At 44.9% G+C, this 15,992-nt stretch overlaps 1 protein-coding gene across 6 annotated transcripts in view; it reads left to right on the plus strand.

Annotated features, from left to right (window-relative positions):
* The window catches only part of THUMPD2 (THUMP domain 2 tRNA and snRNA guanosine methyltransferase), a 571,516-nt gene that overhangs the window by 498,951 nt on the left and 56,573 nt on the right, over window positions 1-15,992 (plus strand). For 5 of the 6 annotated variants that reach the window (XM_073627644.1, XM_073627643.1, XM_073627645.1 and 2 more), the window contains one exon: window positions 14,004-14,124. The exons of the other annotated variant lie outside the window; for it this stretch is intronic. In XM_073627644.1, the coding sequence (XP_073483745.1) occupies window positions 14,004-14,124 (121 nt within the window). The remainder of the gene's footprint in view (window positions 1-14,003; window positions 14,125-15,992) is intronic. 6 annotated transcript variants of the gene reach the window in all.

The following is a 15,992-nucleotide window of genomic DNA, read 5'->3' on the forward strand; positions in this document are numbered from 1 at the left end:
AAAATTGGGCCTTTGGTGGTGGTGGTGCCACAACACTGTAAGACCTCACAGATACTCTTGGTGGGCGCAGAAACGGGCTCTGCTGTGAAATATTAGATCAAGAATTCTAATTACATGTCCCTGTTGAACAGGGGCTGAAAAATTGGGCCTTAGGCACTGGTGCTGGTGCCACAACACTGCAACCCATCACAGATACTCTAGTTGGAGCGCAGGAACTAGCCCTGCTGCAAAGAATTGCATGAAAAATTGTAATTACATGCCCCTGTTGAACAGGGGCTGAAAAATTGGGCCTTAGGCACTGGTGGCGGGACTGGCGGCGCCCAGAGCCATTGAGGAGGAAGAGGATAATTACTCAGTATAACAGGATAGTCACTCGGCATCAGTATAGGCAGTCTTTGAAGGGATCTGACATTTTAAAAAAATTGAATTGGTTACATCAGCATCAGGAGCTTGGTAGCTGGTGGTGATCCAAGACTGATTCATTTTTATGAAGGTCAGTCGATCGACCGAGTCGGTGGACAGACGCACTCTGTGATTGGTTACAAAGCCTCCAGCAGCACTGAATGTGCGTTCCGAAAGAACGCTGGATGCAGGACAGGCCAGTAGCTCAATTGCATACTGTGCAAGCTCTGGCCAGTTATCCATCCTCAAGACCCAGTAACCCAGAGGATTTTCGGTGGGAAAGGTGTCAAAGTCAGATCTTGCTCTAGGTATTCCTGCACCATGTAAAACAGACGCTGGCGATGGTTGCTGGAACCGATCATACCTTGGGGCTGCGGACTAAAAAATTGTCTGAACGCATCGGTCAGACGGCCACCTTCTCCACTGCTCCTTCTTTGACTGACCGAAGCCTCAGCAACACGTTGTCCAGAAACAGGCGTTTGTAACCTCCCAGTCTCGGAACGCGTTGCACAGACCTTTCTGCAAGGCCTCCCGAAGAGGTTTCATCCTCTGCGATGGCAAGATAAGGTCTGCAACCTTACCCTTGCTGAGTGCCAGGCTCCACCTCCATACTGACACAATTCTCCTCCTCCTCCTCCTCTTCCTGTGTGATCGGCGGGCACGTAGGAACACTGTCTGGATAAAGGGGTCCTTGAGAGCTAAGGAAGTCCTCCTCTTCCTGCCTCTGTTCTGCCTCAAGTGCCCTGTCCATTATTCCACGCAGCGTGTGCTCCAACAGGTGGACAAGGGAGACACTGTCACTGATGCCAGCACTGTCACTGCTCACCATCCTCGTGGCCTCCTCAAATGGTGACAGGACAGTGCATGCATCCCTGATCATGGCCCACTGGCGTGGGGAAAATAAACAAAGCTCCCCTGACCCTGTCCTGGTGCCATAGTCGCACAGGTACTCATTGATGGCCCTCTGCTGTGTGTGCAGCCACTGCAGCATGGCCAACGTTGAGTTCCACCTGGTGGGCATGTCACAGATTAGGCGGTTCTTGGGCAGGTTAAATTCCTTTTGGAGGTCTGCCAGCCGAGCACTGGCATATGACCGGCGGAAATGCACACAGACTTTCCTGGCCTGCCTCAGGACATCCTGTAAGCCCGGGTACCTGCCCAAGAACCGCTGCACCACCAAGTTAAGGACGTGAGCCAAACAGGGCACATGGGTCATTTGCCCCTGTCGAAGGGCGGAGAGGAGGTTGGTGCCATTGTCGCAAACCACCATTCCTGCCTTAAGTTGGCGTGGCGTCAACCACCTCTGAACCTGCCCCTGCAGAGCTGACAGAACCTCTGTCCCAGTGTGGCTCCTGTCCCCCAAGCACACCAGCTCAAGCACCGCATGGCATCTTTTGGCCTGCATACTTGTGTAGCCCCTTGAACGCCTACGGAGCACCGCTGGTTCTGAGGGCAAAGCACAGGAAGAGGCCATGGAGGAAGAAGAAGAGGAGGGGTGGAGGAGAGAGGTGTGTCAGAATCACAACTGCACCTTGTCCTGCATCCTTCCTAGCTGCCAGCAGAGTCACCCAATGCGCCGTGAAACTTGGGTAACGTCCCTGTCCATGCCTGCTGGACCATGAGTCAGCGGTAATATGCACCTTACCGCTGACCGCCCTGTCCAGCGAGGCATGGACATTGCCTTCCACATGCCGGTAGAGAGCTGGAATCGACTTCTGTGAGAAAAAGTGGCATTTGGGTACCTGCCACTGAGGAACCGCACGTTCCACAAACTCATGGAAGGGGGCAGAGTCTACCAACTGAAAAGGTAGCAGTTGAAGTGCTAGCAATTTTGCCAAGCTAGCATTCAACCGCTGGGCATGTGGATGGCTGGGAGCGAACTTCTTTAGGCGGTGCAGCAGCTGGGGCAGGGAAATTTGCCTGGTACAATCTGACGTCGGTGTACCGAAAGCAGATTGCCCACAAGTACTTGGCTGTGACACACCTAATTCTACACCATCATTTCTCTCAGTGCAGGTCTCAGAGAGGACTGAAGGTATAGTGGGGTTGGAGATCTCAGCTGATGAGGAGCAGGGAAAGGTCCTCTTTGTTCTTTGGTGTGGGTCTTTTAGATACGCTTGCCAACGAACTGCATGGCAGGTCAACATATGTCTGGTCAAGCATGTGGTGCCCAAGCGGGAGATGTTTTGGCCACGCGAGATACGCTTGAGACATATGTTGCAAATAGCAGCGGTGCGATCTGATGCACTCATCTCAAAAAAGGCCCACACCAAAGAACTTTTGGAATAACACGCAGAGACAGCAGCGCCCTGCACATGCGGAGCTTTGCGGTGTGATGCAGTCAGTGTGCTGCCCTTAGGCTGGCCCCTGGAGGGCATCCTGCCTCGTTGGTGATGTGCCTCCTCCTCCTCCTCCTCTCATCAGGCACCCACGTTGAGTCAGTGACCTCATCATCCCCTCCCTCCTCATCACTGGAGCAAACCTGGCAGTATGCTGCAGCAGGGGGAGCATGACTGCCAGATTGCTGTCCTTCTTGGGCACCCCCTCTGTCCATGCTCACGTTACTGCCTTCATCTAGCTCAGTATCATCATCAGAGCCTTCTAAACTCTGGGCATCCTCCTGGAGCATGTACCCAACACTGTGGTCAAACAGTTCGAGGGACTCCTCAGGAGAACATGGTGGGGCTAGAGAAGGAGTCACTGATGCCATTGAGCCGAGGGAAGAGGCCACATTGGCAGCTGCTTTGCCAGACAAAGTACCCTGAGCATGGGTGAGAGAGGATGAGGACGGCTTGGTCATCTACTCGACCAAGTCTTCCGCATGTTGCGGCTCAACGCGGCCAGCTGCCGAAAAAAAGGCCAAGCGTGTCCCACAGCCACGTGCCGATGAGGATGCACCGTCTCCACGACCAGCACTGTTGCCTCTAGACACAGAGCCTGCTTGCCCTCTTTTATTGGCTTGTGACTGTCTACCTCTCCTTGTTGGCCTTCCAGACATACTAATGGCCTGCAGTGAGATGTAGCTGCACTAAGCTGGGATATATATATCTATATATAGATAGATAGATATATATATATATATATATATATATATATATATATATATATATATATATATATATATATATATATATATATATACTGATACTGCAGCTAGCAAAATCAACTGCCTGCCTGTAGTATGAGAACACCACCAATCTTCTACAGGTAGCTTTAGATGAACACTGTGCAGAGGACGCACTACACCAACGTTAAAATAATGTAGCTGCCTGCGGTAGTGATAGGATCAGGAAAACACCACCAACCTTCTCCAGGTAGCTTTAGCTGAACACTGTGCAGAGGTCGCACTAGACTAACGTGTAAATAATGTAGCTGCCTGCGGTAGTGATAGGATCAGGAAAACACCACCAACCTTCTACAGGTAGCTTTAGCTGAACATTATGCAGAGGTCGCACTACACTAACTTGTAGCTTTAGCTGAGCACTGTTCAGAGGATGCACTACACTAACTTGTAGCTTTAGCTGAACACTGTGCAGAGGTCGCACTACACTAACTTGTAGCTTTAGCTGAACACTGTGAGGAGGACACAGTACACTAACTTGTAGCTTTAGCTGAACACTGTGCACTACACTAACTTGTAGCTTTAGCTGAACACCGTTCAGAGGTCGCACTACACTAACTTGTAGCTTTAGCTGAACACTGTGACAGCCCATTCACACAGGGGCAACACGACTTCCAGCACGACTTTGGGAAGCAACTTGGACACGACTTGAGTATGAATCACAGCACGACTTGGGGCAACTTACAACACAACTTGAAGTCGCCTCCAGGACAGGGAACTTTACAAGTGGCTAATCAGAGCTTATCAGCTGTGTGTGAGAAGGAGGGGGCTGGCTGTTTAGTGGAGGAAATGACTTTCTGTTTCTTTTCTGCTTCCTGTAAAGTTGCCTCAGTATAAGCAGTGATCAGACTTGGAGGCAACTTCCATTGAAATCAATGGGTACAAGTTGCCTTCAAGTCGGATTGAAGTAGTACAGGAACCTTTTCTGAAGTCGGAGCGACTGCAGTAGTGTGCATTAAGACAGATCCATTCACTTACATTGATTTTTTCGTGTAGCGCGACTTGAGGCGACTAGGGGCGACTTGGGGCGACTTGAAGTCGGATCCAAAGTTGCCCCTGTGTGAATGGGCTCTCAGGAGGACGCACTGCACTAACTGTAAATAGTCTAGCTGCCTGACTGTGGTACTAATAGGATCAGAAGAACACCAGCAATTTTCTTCAGGTAGCTGTAAATACTGTAACAACACAAGCCTGCCTGTCAGTAGGAAGATAATAACAGGAACGGATCTAGCTAAACTGAATACAGTGTGTGTGTATATATATATATATATATATACACACACACACACACACAACACCTGGGATGCATATATATATACACAATACACTGTAAGTGCAGCTAACTGACTGTCCTGCCTAATCTATCTATCTTAAATCAAATGACATGGTCTCTCTGTCTCTGTCTCTCAACGCCGGAACACACTACACAGGGCCGCCGTGCAGGCGGCCTTATATAGTGTGGGGCGTGTACTAAACCCCCTGAGCCATAATTGGCCAAAGCCACCCTGGCTTTGGTCAATTACAGCTCTCTCTACAGACGGCGCTGTGATTGGCCAAGCATGCGGGTCATAGTACATGCTTGGCCAATCATCAGCCAGCAATGCACTGCGATGCCGCAGTGAATTATGGGCCGTGACGCGCCACACGAATTTGGCGCGAACGGCCCATATCGTTCGCAATCCGGCGAACGGGCGAACAGACGATGTTCGAGTCGAACATGGGGTCAACTCGAACACAAAGCTCATCCCTAATTGTAAGATGTTGGTACCAAAAATAGGCTTGGGAATCTAATCCATGTATATATACTTAAGGTATTTATCTATGGTCAGTAACCATTTTTTTTCATCCATTACTTGCAAATCCTTGTAATCAGTTAAAATAATGGGTTGTTCTGAGACTGCTGTCCATGCTTCTGGTCAGACATTCCAGGAGGGCCTGGCTTTCATGTCTGTTTTGTCTGTCCTGCCTGAGGGCACCTGATGGTGGCATGGTAGCATTGTGCCTTCACCCCTGTAGTGTTGCATTATGTCTGCGGTGCCTCAAGCATATTTTTCACATGCACCACCTTGCTTTGAGGAAGGTTACTGTGTGCATGTAAACAGATAAAACAAAGAGAGGATGACTGGATAGCGGCGGATGTCAGTGGACATGTCAGTGCTGACATCCACCGCTCCATAGAGGAGACTGCAAGGTCCAATTAGGTCCACCTGAAAAAATTACAGGCGGACCTGATCAGAAAGCCTGTGTGAAAGGGGGCTAAGTGTAGATTTTCATTGGGACAAGGGGAGAAAAGGGGTTAAAATACCTTCACTGCATGTAGCGGGTAAATCATCATATCACAAAGAGACAGGATGGATGCAACGGTCTGGTTGGCAGGAAGGCAGCTGGAGATGGCAGAGCGGCACCAGAAATCTGCTGGAGTAAGGCAGATGCAGTAGGCAATTATGGAACGCAAGCTGAGGCTGGGGGACATGGTGGCTGTAATCCTGATCCAGGACGTATATAAATTAATTTTGTGCCATAATTGTGATTTCTTTTTCTATTTACTGTGTGTGCATGCCTGGCCTCCTCTTTGGATTCAGGACCGTGGCCAAGCAACATCTCTTGATTCTCATCCCTGCAGGCACATAAATAGCAGTTTACTCTTACTGAAGATGGATTGCAGCGGCCTACAGGTGCTTGCATCAAGGCATCTTCTCCCTGCACCATTGTTGTGGAGGTCACGAGTAGTCCTTTGGGGGACATTTATTCACATACATGGCAAACCATAATTGGAAAGCTAAGAGATCTGATGGGCTCAATAGCGCTCGATCAGCTTTTTAGCTCTATTGGAAGTTGTGTTGCATCAATTCAAGGGCCATGGTACTCTCTCCTCTGAAGGTTACCTGAATTCTTACTCTAAGCCCTCCTGTGGACACTCAGCTCAGCCTTTCAACCATGCCTGCCTCATCCTTCCTGCCTAATGAGCTTATATGAGTTCATGGGCAGAATTTCTGGTCTTGTTAAGCCATTAGAGTACCTGGGTCACGGCCATGCCCCTATTACCTTCGCTCCTACTTCTTTTTTTGATGTCCTTGATACAAACACGGCACCAGAGGAAGGGTATCTGCTGAGGAAGAATGCTTACCCTCCAAGGCATCTGATAGGGATGATACAGCTGGTACACATCTTTCCAAAATGTAAAGAGACTATTGCTATGCTGATTGATGCTGTGCACTTTAAAATCCCTATTGTAACAGGGAAGCGGGCTAAGGGAGAGAGGGGGGGTCTGTTTTAACATGTTACACTCTAAATACGGATGTAACATGTTTAAAACTGAACCTTTCTTCTAACAGCTTGGCTGTTGAAGCCCAGGTATTTAGGGACAGTGGGATCTTTGAGTTTCTCATTCCCACATTTCTAAAAGATAGGAAAGCCACTTCAAGAAAGATATACTATTGTACGTGGATATACTTCTTTGGTGTGAACACAGGCACTTCAACCCCAGAGATTACTATTTACCTCACATTTTTGTCTACCCACAATTGGGACTTGACCAGAACTTGGCCTTAAGTACTCTTAAGGGATAGGTTTCTGCATTTTTTCCAAAAACCTAGGGCTTCTCTTTCCCTTGTAAAGGCCTTTCTTCCAGGTGTATCTCACATGAAACCATCCTTACAGCACCCCTTACTTCCTTGGGACCTCTGTCCTGCAGAAACCACCCTTTGAACCTATCAGGGAACCCCACTTGGATGACTTTTGCTGCAAGGTAGCCTTCTTGGAGGCTATCATGTTTATCAAACATGTCTCTACATTAGTGGCTCTTTCTTGTAAGGCCTCGTGCACACTAGACGTTTTTACAGCTGCTGTTTTTGGCTTCAGATGTTTTTTCTGCAGTCAATAAACTCCCCAGCATGTTATCCTATGTGTCCTTGCACACATAGGCTTTTAGGAGCAGTTTTTGGCAGGGGCGTTTTCTAGCTAGAAAAAACCCAGAACTAGTGGGTTTTGAGAGGAGTTTTTTAGCTGTAAAAACACACTAACTCTGAAAAAAAAGCTGAAAACGGCTTATAAACGTCAAAAAAACACTGAAAAACTTGGCTATTCGTCGTTTATCAGCGTTTTTGAGCCATAAGCTTTTATGGGAATATAGTTTTGCTAAAAACGCTGAAAAACACTACAAACATAAAAACCGCTGAAAACTCACTCTACAGCTACAGCTTTCTACAGCTAACTTTACTGACTTTTTATAACGTTCAGTGTTCATGAGACCTTAGGAACAGTTCCTTATTCTTCACAAGGGCAAAGTAGTCTTGTGCCCAAGATTCTCCTTTCTTCCTAAGATAGTGTCAGTCTTCCACATTACCACAGACAGTCCTACCCTTTTTGTGTCCATTTCCCAAGCACCCTAAGGAGATTGTTCTTCACTGTCTGGATGTGGTCAGAGCCATTAGCATGTACCTAGAAGCTGTAGCTGCTATCAGGAAGATTGATTCCCTATTTATCCTACCCTCAGGATTTGCAAGGGGCATCCTGCTTCAAGAGCCACCATTGTTAGGTAGATAAAACAGCTGATCTCAAGAGCTTACACTCTAAAGAATAAAGCACCTCCTGTACTAATACTTGCCCCCTTCAGCAGTTCAGTAGGAAGTTCCTGGACATTCTGACAACAAGCCCGGCACTGTAAAACTGTCATCTGGTCTTCTATTCATGCCTTTTCCAAGATCTACCAAGTGGACGTCCCATCTGCGTATGCAGCTTTTGGCTACAAGTTTCTTGCAGCAGCACTCTGAGTTGGGTTTGTTGACGTTGTTATTGTTGGACCTTTTAGTACAGTTTTGTTAACGTTGTTGTTGCCCTCCCTTCTCATTCATTTCTTGGGAATGTCCCAAGGTCTATGAATATCCAGCTTGCATCTTGCCCTGTACTGTTAAGATCAAAATAATTTTGATCTACTTGGAAATTCAATATTTTTGAGTACAGTACACTTCTGTTCATGTGTAACTCTGCATTGCTTGCTAAGAAATGAGAACTCTCAGTGGGGTAGGGTTATAGTGACTCACCCAGGGAGCATGACCCCCTCAAAAGTTTTGCCAGTGTCCCATCATCTGACGATACCAGCCTATAACCCAGGGTCCATGAATACCAAGCCTGTGTTCAGTACTGTACCCCAAGATAAGGAACGGACAAGCAAGTCAAAATGTGTTTTTTCCCATTCATGAACAAATAGAATGGCCAATTTATGATTGGTTTTCTCCTGAAAAAGATTTTCGTCCCTCTGAGAATTAAAAAAAAAAAAAAACAGAATTGATGCTCTGCTTCAGCAAATAGTTAGGTCCATATATATTTGGACACAGGCACAATTTAAGTTTTTTTAGGTATTTACCAAAACATATTCACGCTATAGTTATATAATGGATATGGGCTGAAAGAGCACACACTCAAGTTTAATTTGAGGGTATGTACATCCAATTCAGAGGAAGGGTTTAGGAATTACAGCTCTTAATAGCCACCCCCCTTTTTCAAGGGACCAAAAGTAATTGGACAATTGAATCAAAAGCTGGCCAGGTGTGGGCTACTCCTTATTTCTAAATCAATTAAGCAGGTAAAAGGTCTGGAGTTGATTTTAAGTGTGGTATTTGCATTTGGAATCTATTGCTGTGAACCTACATCATGCGTTTGAAGGAGCTGTCCATGCAGGTAAAATAGGCCAATGTAAGGCTTCAAAAAACCATCAGAGAGATAGCAGCAACATTAGGAGTGGCCAAATTAACAGTTTGGTACATTCTGAGGAAAGAAGAACACACTGGTAAGCTCAGCAACATAAAAAGGCCTAGACGTCCTTGAAAGACAGCAGTGATGGATGATCGCAGGATCCTCTCTATGGCAAAGAAAGACCCATTCACAACATCCAGACAAGTGCAGGACATTCTCCAGGAGGTGGGCGTATCATTGTCAAAGTCTACAATCAAGAGAAGACTTCACGAGAACAAATGCAGAGGGTTCACCACAAGGTGCAACCCTCTGGTGCTATTCCTGAGGAATAGAAAAGCCAGATTCAACTTTGCCAAAAAACATCTAAAAAAGCCAGACCAGTTCTGGAAAACCATTCTTTGGATGGATGAAACTAAGATTAATCTGTACCAGAATGACAGAAGAAAAAAGTGTGGCATCGGCTTGAGACAGCTCATGATCCAAAGCACACAACGTCATTTGTAAAACATGGTGGAGGCATTGTGATGGCATGGGCATGCATGGCTTCCAGTGAAATCCCAGTGGTAAGATGTGGCAAGCTCATAGAGACTTATTCAAAGCGACCTGGAGCTGTGATAGCCGCAAAAGGTGGCTCTACAAAGTATTGACTTTAGGGGGGTGAATAGTTATGCACATTGACTTTTTCTGTTATTTTGTCCTATTTGTTGTTTGAAGATGTTTGTTTTTTGTTGTTTTTGTTTTTTTTATTGTGAAGCAAAGTTGTGGGCATGTAAATTAAATACCGTATTTATCGGCGTATAACACGCACCCCAATTTAGGAGGGAATTTTAAGGAAAAAAAAACTTTTAGGAGGGAAGTTGAAGGGAAAAAAACTTACATTTAAATGCCCATCATTGCAGCCTTGCCCCAGTGCAGCCTTGCCCCAGTGCAGCCTTGCCCCAGTGCAGCCTTGTCAGTGCAGCCTTGTCAGTGCAGCCTTCCCCAGTGCAGCCTTGTCAGTGCAGCCTTGTCAGTGCAGCCTTGCCAGTGCAGCCTTCCCCAGTGCAGCCTTCCCCAGTGCAGCCTTCCCCAGTGCAGCCTTCCCCAGTGCAGCCTTCCCCAGTGCAGCCTTGCCAGTGCAGCCTTCCCCAGTGGAGCCTTGTCAGTGCAGCCTTCCCCAGTGCAGCCTTGCCCCAGTGCAGCCTTCGATCCTCTATCCCTGCCATCCTGGGCTTCAAAATCGCCGACCGCGATTTGAAAATGGCGCCGCCGGCGCCGAAATACACAGAGCCGGTCCTCGGCTCTTCCCGGCGGCTCTCGTTCACTTTCGGCTCCACTCGTAGTCCCGAGCGGAGCTATCCGAACCTAGCCGAGTAGGTTCGGATAGCTCCGCTCGGGACTACGAGTGGAGCCAAAAGTGAACGAGAGCCGCCGAGGACCGGCTCTGTGTATTTCAGCGCCGGCGGCGCCATTTTCAAATCGTGGTCAGCGATTTTGAAGATGTGACAGCTCCGGATCGCAGGTGATCGGTGTATAACACGCACCTGCGATTTTCCCCTGATTTTAAGGGGAAAAAAGTGCGTGTTATACGCCGATAAATATGGTAATGCAAATCCTCAAACAATCCATGTTAATTCCAGGTTGTAAGGCAACAAAACACGAAAAATGCCAAGGGGGTGAATACTTTTGCAAGGCACTGTAGATGTCTTTTATTGATGTGGATTACCAATACTTGGTAACACTCCTCTTAATGAAGCTGTTCATGGCGAAACATGTAGAGGAAAATGACAGTGTAGCCTTTCTGGAGAAGAGAAACATCAATATTTTTTGCTGTATATGTAAAGTAAAACTACATCTTTTAAATGGGCATTTAATAAAGAAACGACTTAGAATTGTTTCAGTGCCATAAAAAAATCTCATATATGTTTAAGTCGGTGTTTTGTATTTTTTTTGGTAATTGCTTCTGGCTTGATAAAGTATCTATTGCAATCCAAGACAAACCCTCTGTATCCTACTGATGTAGTGATTTTAGCAGCCATATATAATATCTGTTTGTTTTTTAAGGCTTATGAACACATTGTTATGGAAAATGCTTGATCTTGCATATGTTTCTATTCACTGTCAGTCAGTATTTTCTTGAAGTAAATACACTATAATGTCAAAAGTTATTTGGTGGAGAGGGGATTATGGTGTGTTTTTTTTTTTTTTTTTTTTTCAGGGGTTGGGCTTGGCCCTTTAGTTCAAGTGAAGGGAACTCTTAAGGCGTCAGCATACCAAGACATTTTGGACAATTTCATGCGCCCAACTTTGTGAGAACAGTTTGGGGGTGGCCCTTTCCTGTTCTTGCATGACTGCGCACCAGTGCACAAAGCAAGGTCCATAAAGACATGAATGAGCAAGTTTGGGGTGGAGGAACTTGACTAGCCTGCAGAGTCCTGACCTCAACTCAATAGAACACCTTTTGGGATGAATTAGAGCAGAGACTGCGAGCCAGGCCTTCTCGTCCAACATCAGTGCCTGACCTCACAAATGCCCTTTTTGAACAATGGTCAAACATTCCCGTAGACACTCTCCTAAACCTTGTGGACAGCTTTCCCAGAAGAGTTGAAGCTGTTATAGCTGCAAAGGGTGGACCAATTTAATATTGAGCCCTACGGACTAATGCTGGCCATACACTATATGAAAAGTCGGCCGAACCCATTTTCGAAAAACGAACATTCGGCCGTGAGAGCAAACTATAGTGCCATCATGTAATGACCAATAAATCATTTAGTGGACATAAATGAATACATTTTTTGTTAGTTTTTTTTTTTTACATACAGTCAGGTCCATAAATATTGGGACATCGACACAATTCTAATCTTTTTGGCTCTATACACCACAATGGATTTGAAATGAAACGAACAAGATGTGCTTTAACTGCAAACTTTCAGCTTTAACTTGAGGGTATTTACATCCAAGTCAGGTGAAGGTGTAGGAATTACAACAGTTTGTATATGTGCCTCCCACTTTTTAAGTGACCAAAAGTAATGGGACAGATTAACAATCATCCATCAAACTTTCACTTTTTAATACTTGGTTGCAAATCCTTTTCAGTCAATTACAGCCTGATGTCTGGAACGCATAGATATCACCAGACGCTGGGTTTCATCCCTGGTGATGCTCTGCCAGGCCTCTACTGCAACTGTCTTCAGTTCCTGCTTGTTCTCGCGGCATTTTCCCTTCAGTTTTGTCTTCAGCAAGTGAAATGCATGCTCAGTCGGATTCAGGTCAGGTGATTGACTTGGTCATTGCATAACATTTCACTTCTTTCCCTTAAAGTCTTTGGATGCTTTCGCAGTATGCTTCGGGTCATCCATCTGCACTGTGAAGCGCCGTCCAATGAGTTCTGAAGCATTTTGCTGGATATGAGCAGATAATATTGCCTGAAACACTTCAGAATTCATCCTGCTGCTTCTGTCAGCAGTCACATCATCAATAAATACAAGAGAACCAGTTCTTTGGCAGCCATACATGCCCACGCCATGACACTACCACCACCATGCTTCACTGATGAGATGGTATGCTTTGGATCATGAGCAGTTCCTTTCCTTCTCCATACTCTTCTCTTCCCATCACTCTGGTACAAGTTGATCTTGGTCTCATCTGTCCACAGGATGTTGTTCCAGAATTGTGAAGGCTTTTTTAGATGTTGTTTGGCAAACTCTAATTTTGCCTTCCTGTTTTTGAGGCTCACCAATGGTTTACATCTTGTGGTGAACCCTCTGTATTCACTTTGACACACGTAAACCTACCTCCTGGAGAATGTTCTTGATCTGGCCAACTGTTGTGAAGGGTGTTTTCTTCACCAGGGAAAGAATTCTTTGGTCATCCACCACAGTTGTTTTCCTTGGTCTTCCGGGTCTTTTGGTGTTGCTGAGCTCACCGGTGCGTTCTTTCTTTTTAAGGATGTTCCAAACAGTTGATTTGGCCACACCTAATGTTTTTGCTATCTCTGATGGGTTTGTTTTGTTTTTTTCAGCCTAATGATGGCTTGTTTCACTGATAGTGACAGCTCTTTGGATCTCATATTGAGAGTTGACAGCAACAGATTCCAAATGCAAATGGCACACTTGAAATTAACTCTGGACCTTTTATCTGCTCCTTGTAAATAGGATAATGAGGGAATAACACACCTGGCCATGGAACAGCTGAGCAGACAATTGTCCCATTACTTTTGGTCACTTAAAAAGTGGGAGGCACATATACAAACTGTTGCAATTCCTACACTGTTCACCTGATTTGGATGTAAATACCCTCAAATTAAGGCTGAAAGTCTGTAGTTAAAGCACATCTTGTTCGTTTCATTTTAAATCCATTGTGGTGGTGTATAGAGCCAAAAAGATTAGAATTGTGTAGATGTCCCAATATTTATGGACCTGACTGTATACCTAGTGCAAACAGTTCAGACGGGAAACACCTTAACCTTTCAATTTATCGTTCGTTCGGCAGAAAATTTCCACACTTGTCCTTAGTTTTTCGGCTCAAAAACGTCCCAATGATCGATTTTGTGCCCATTAACTGGCCAAAAAACGAACTGTCTAAATGACCGAATTTTGGCCGATTTTTCTTATAGTATATGGCCAGCATTAGACTGGGATACCATTAGAGTTCATGTGTGTGTAAAGGCAGGCATCGCAATACTTTTGACAATATGGTGTATGTAAGTATTCCACGTTTTGAGATTTTTTAATGGATCAAACCCAAAATGGTTGAAATCTTTGTTACCTGCAGAATTGTACATAAAACATTGTTTTATATGCTGTAGATATTCCAGTGCTGTCAGGAAGCATTGATGTTGTGATTTCTGATATCCCATTTGGAAAAAAGTTTAAATGTTCTAAAGATATGAAAGAACTTCTGCCTGACATCATCAGAGAAATGGAAAGGTATGTACAATTTCAACACTGATCTACAGTGAGCTAAAGCAAAAAATCTCTGAGAACGTTCTTGTCATTGGCATTCATAAAGGTCACTATGTAAGCATGCATACACTAGGTTTGAATCCATATAATTATTTTTCTTTCATATTATACTGTATGTTTCTTCTAGAAATATGTTTTGTTTCTGACAACTAAGCCAAAGGAGAGGGGACCATTTTCTGTACTAATAAAATTTACTGTAGATACACTAGAGAATAACCTTACATGAACAGATAACTGTTCAGTGCAACTTTATAATTAAAACTAAGCTTACCATTTTTTTTTACCTTTTTTGGATAGTCGAGAAGTGCTAAAAATGTATGTTACAGTGCCTTGAAAAAGTATTCATACCCCTTGAAATTTTCCACATTTTGTTATGTTACAACCAAAAACGTAAATGTATTTTATTGGGATGTTATGTGATAGACCAACACAAAATGGCACATAATTGTAAAGTGGAAGGACAATGATAAATGGTTTTCAATTTTTTTTTACAAATATCTGAGAAGTGTGGCATGCATTGGTATTCAACCCCCCGAGTCAGTACTTTGTAGAACCACCTTTGGCTGCTATTACAGCTGCTAATCTTTTTGGGTATGTCTCTACTAGCCTTGCAGATCTAGAGAGTGAAATTTTTGCCCATTCTTTGCAAAATAGCTCCAGCTCTATCAGAATGGATGGAGAGCGTCTGCGAACAGCAATTTTCAAGTCTTGCCACAGATTCTCAAATGGATTTACGTCTGGACTTTTGTCTATTCTAACACATGAATATGCTTTGTTCAAAATAATTCCATTGTAGATCTTGCTGTATGTTTTTAAGGTCTTTATCCTGCTGAAAGGTGAACCTCCACCCCATTCTCAAGTCTTTTGCAGACTTTAACAGGTTTTCTTCCAAGAGTGCCCTGTATTTGGCTCTATCCATCTTTCTATCAACTCTGACCAGCTTCCCTGTCCCTGCTGAAGAAAAGCATCCCCACAACACGACGCTGGCACTACCACGTTTCACGGTGGGGATGGTGTGTTCAGGGTGATGTGCTTTTCGGCCAAAAAGTTCCATTTTTGGCTCATCTGACCATAGCACCTTCTTCCACATGTTTGCTGTGTCCCCCACATGGCTTCTTTCAAACTGCAAATTGGACTTCTTATGGCTTTCTTTCAACATAGGCTTTCTTCTTGCCACTCTTCCATAAAGGCCAGATTTGTGGCGTGCATGACTAATAGTTGTCCTGTGGACAGATTCTCCCAGCTGAGCTATGGATCTCTGCAGCTCTTTCAGAGTTGCCATGGGCCTTTTGGCTGCTTCTCTGAAATAATGCTCTCCTTGTGCTCTCCTATGGCTGTCAGTTTAGGTGGACAGCCATATTTTGGTAGGTTTGCAATTGTGCCATACTCTTTCCATTTTCGGATGATGGATTGCACAGTGCTCTGATTTTCAAAGTTCGGGATTTTTTTTTATAACCTAACCCAGCTTTAGCCCTCGGTCACACCAGTACGACTTCAGGCATGGCATATGATTTACAAATCGTACCCGAGGTAGCATCTAATGTGTTTCTATGACAGTGTCTTAATAGATACGATTTCAAGTAGTACAATTTGAGAAGTAGTTCATGTATTACTTTTTCAGGACTTCAGCAGGATTTCACTGCCATAGACTATAATGTAAATTGTGCTGCAAATCGTGCCTGTGTCCTTATCAGCACTACCTGAGCCTGAAAGAAGTGAAAGATTAACCCTTTGCTACTTAAACTTTTGTATATAACATCACTGTTTCTCCCTGTGACATGGACAGCCCCTCTCATAAAATAGTACTGAAGTCATATCAAATCGTTACAAAT

Source organism: Aquarana catesbeiana, linkage group LG04 (assembly GCF_042186555.1).
Source record: "Aquarana catesbeiana isolate 2022-GZ linkage group LG04, ASM4218655v1, whole genome shotgun sequence".
Lineage (NCBI taxonomy): Eukaryota > Metazoa > Chordata > Amphibia > Anura > Ranidae > Aquarana > Aquarana catesbeiana.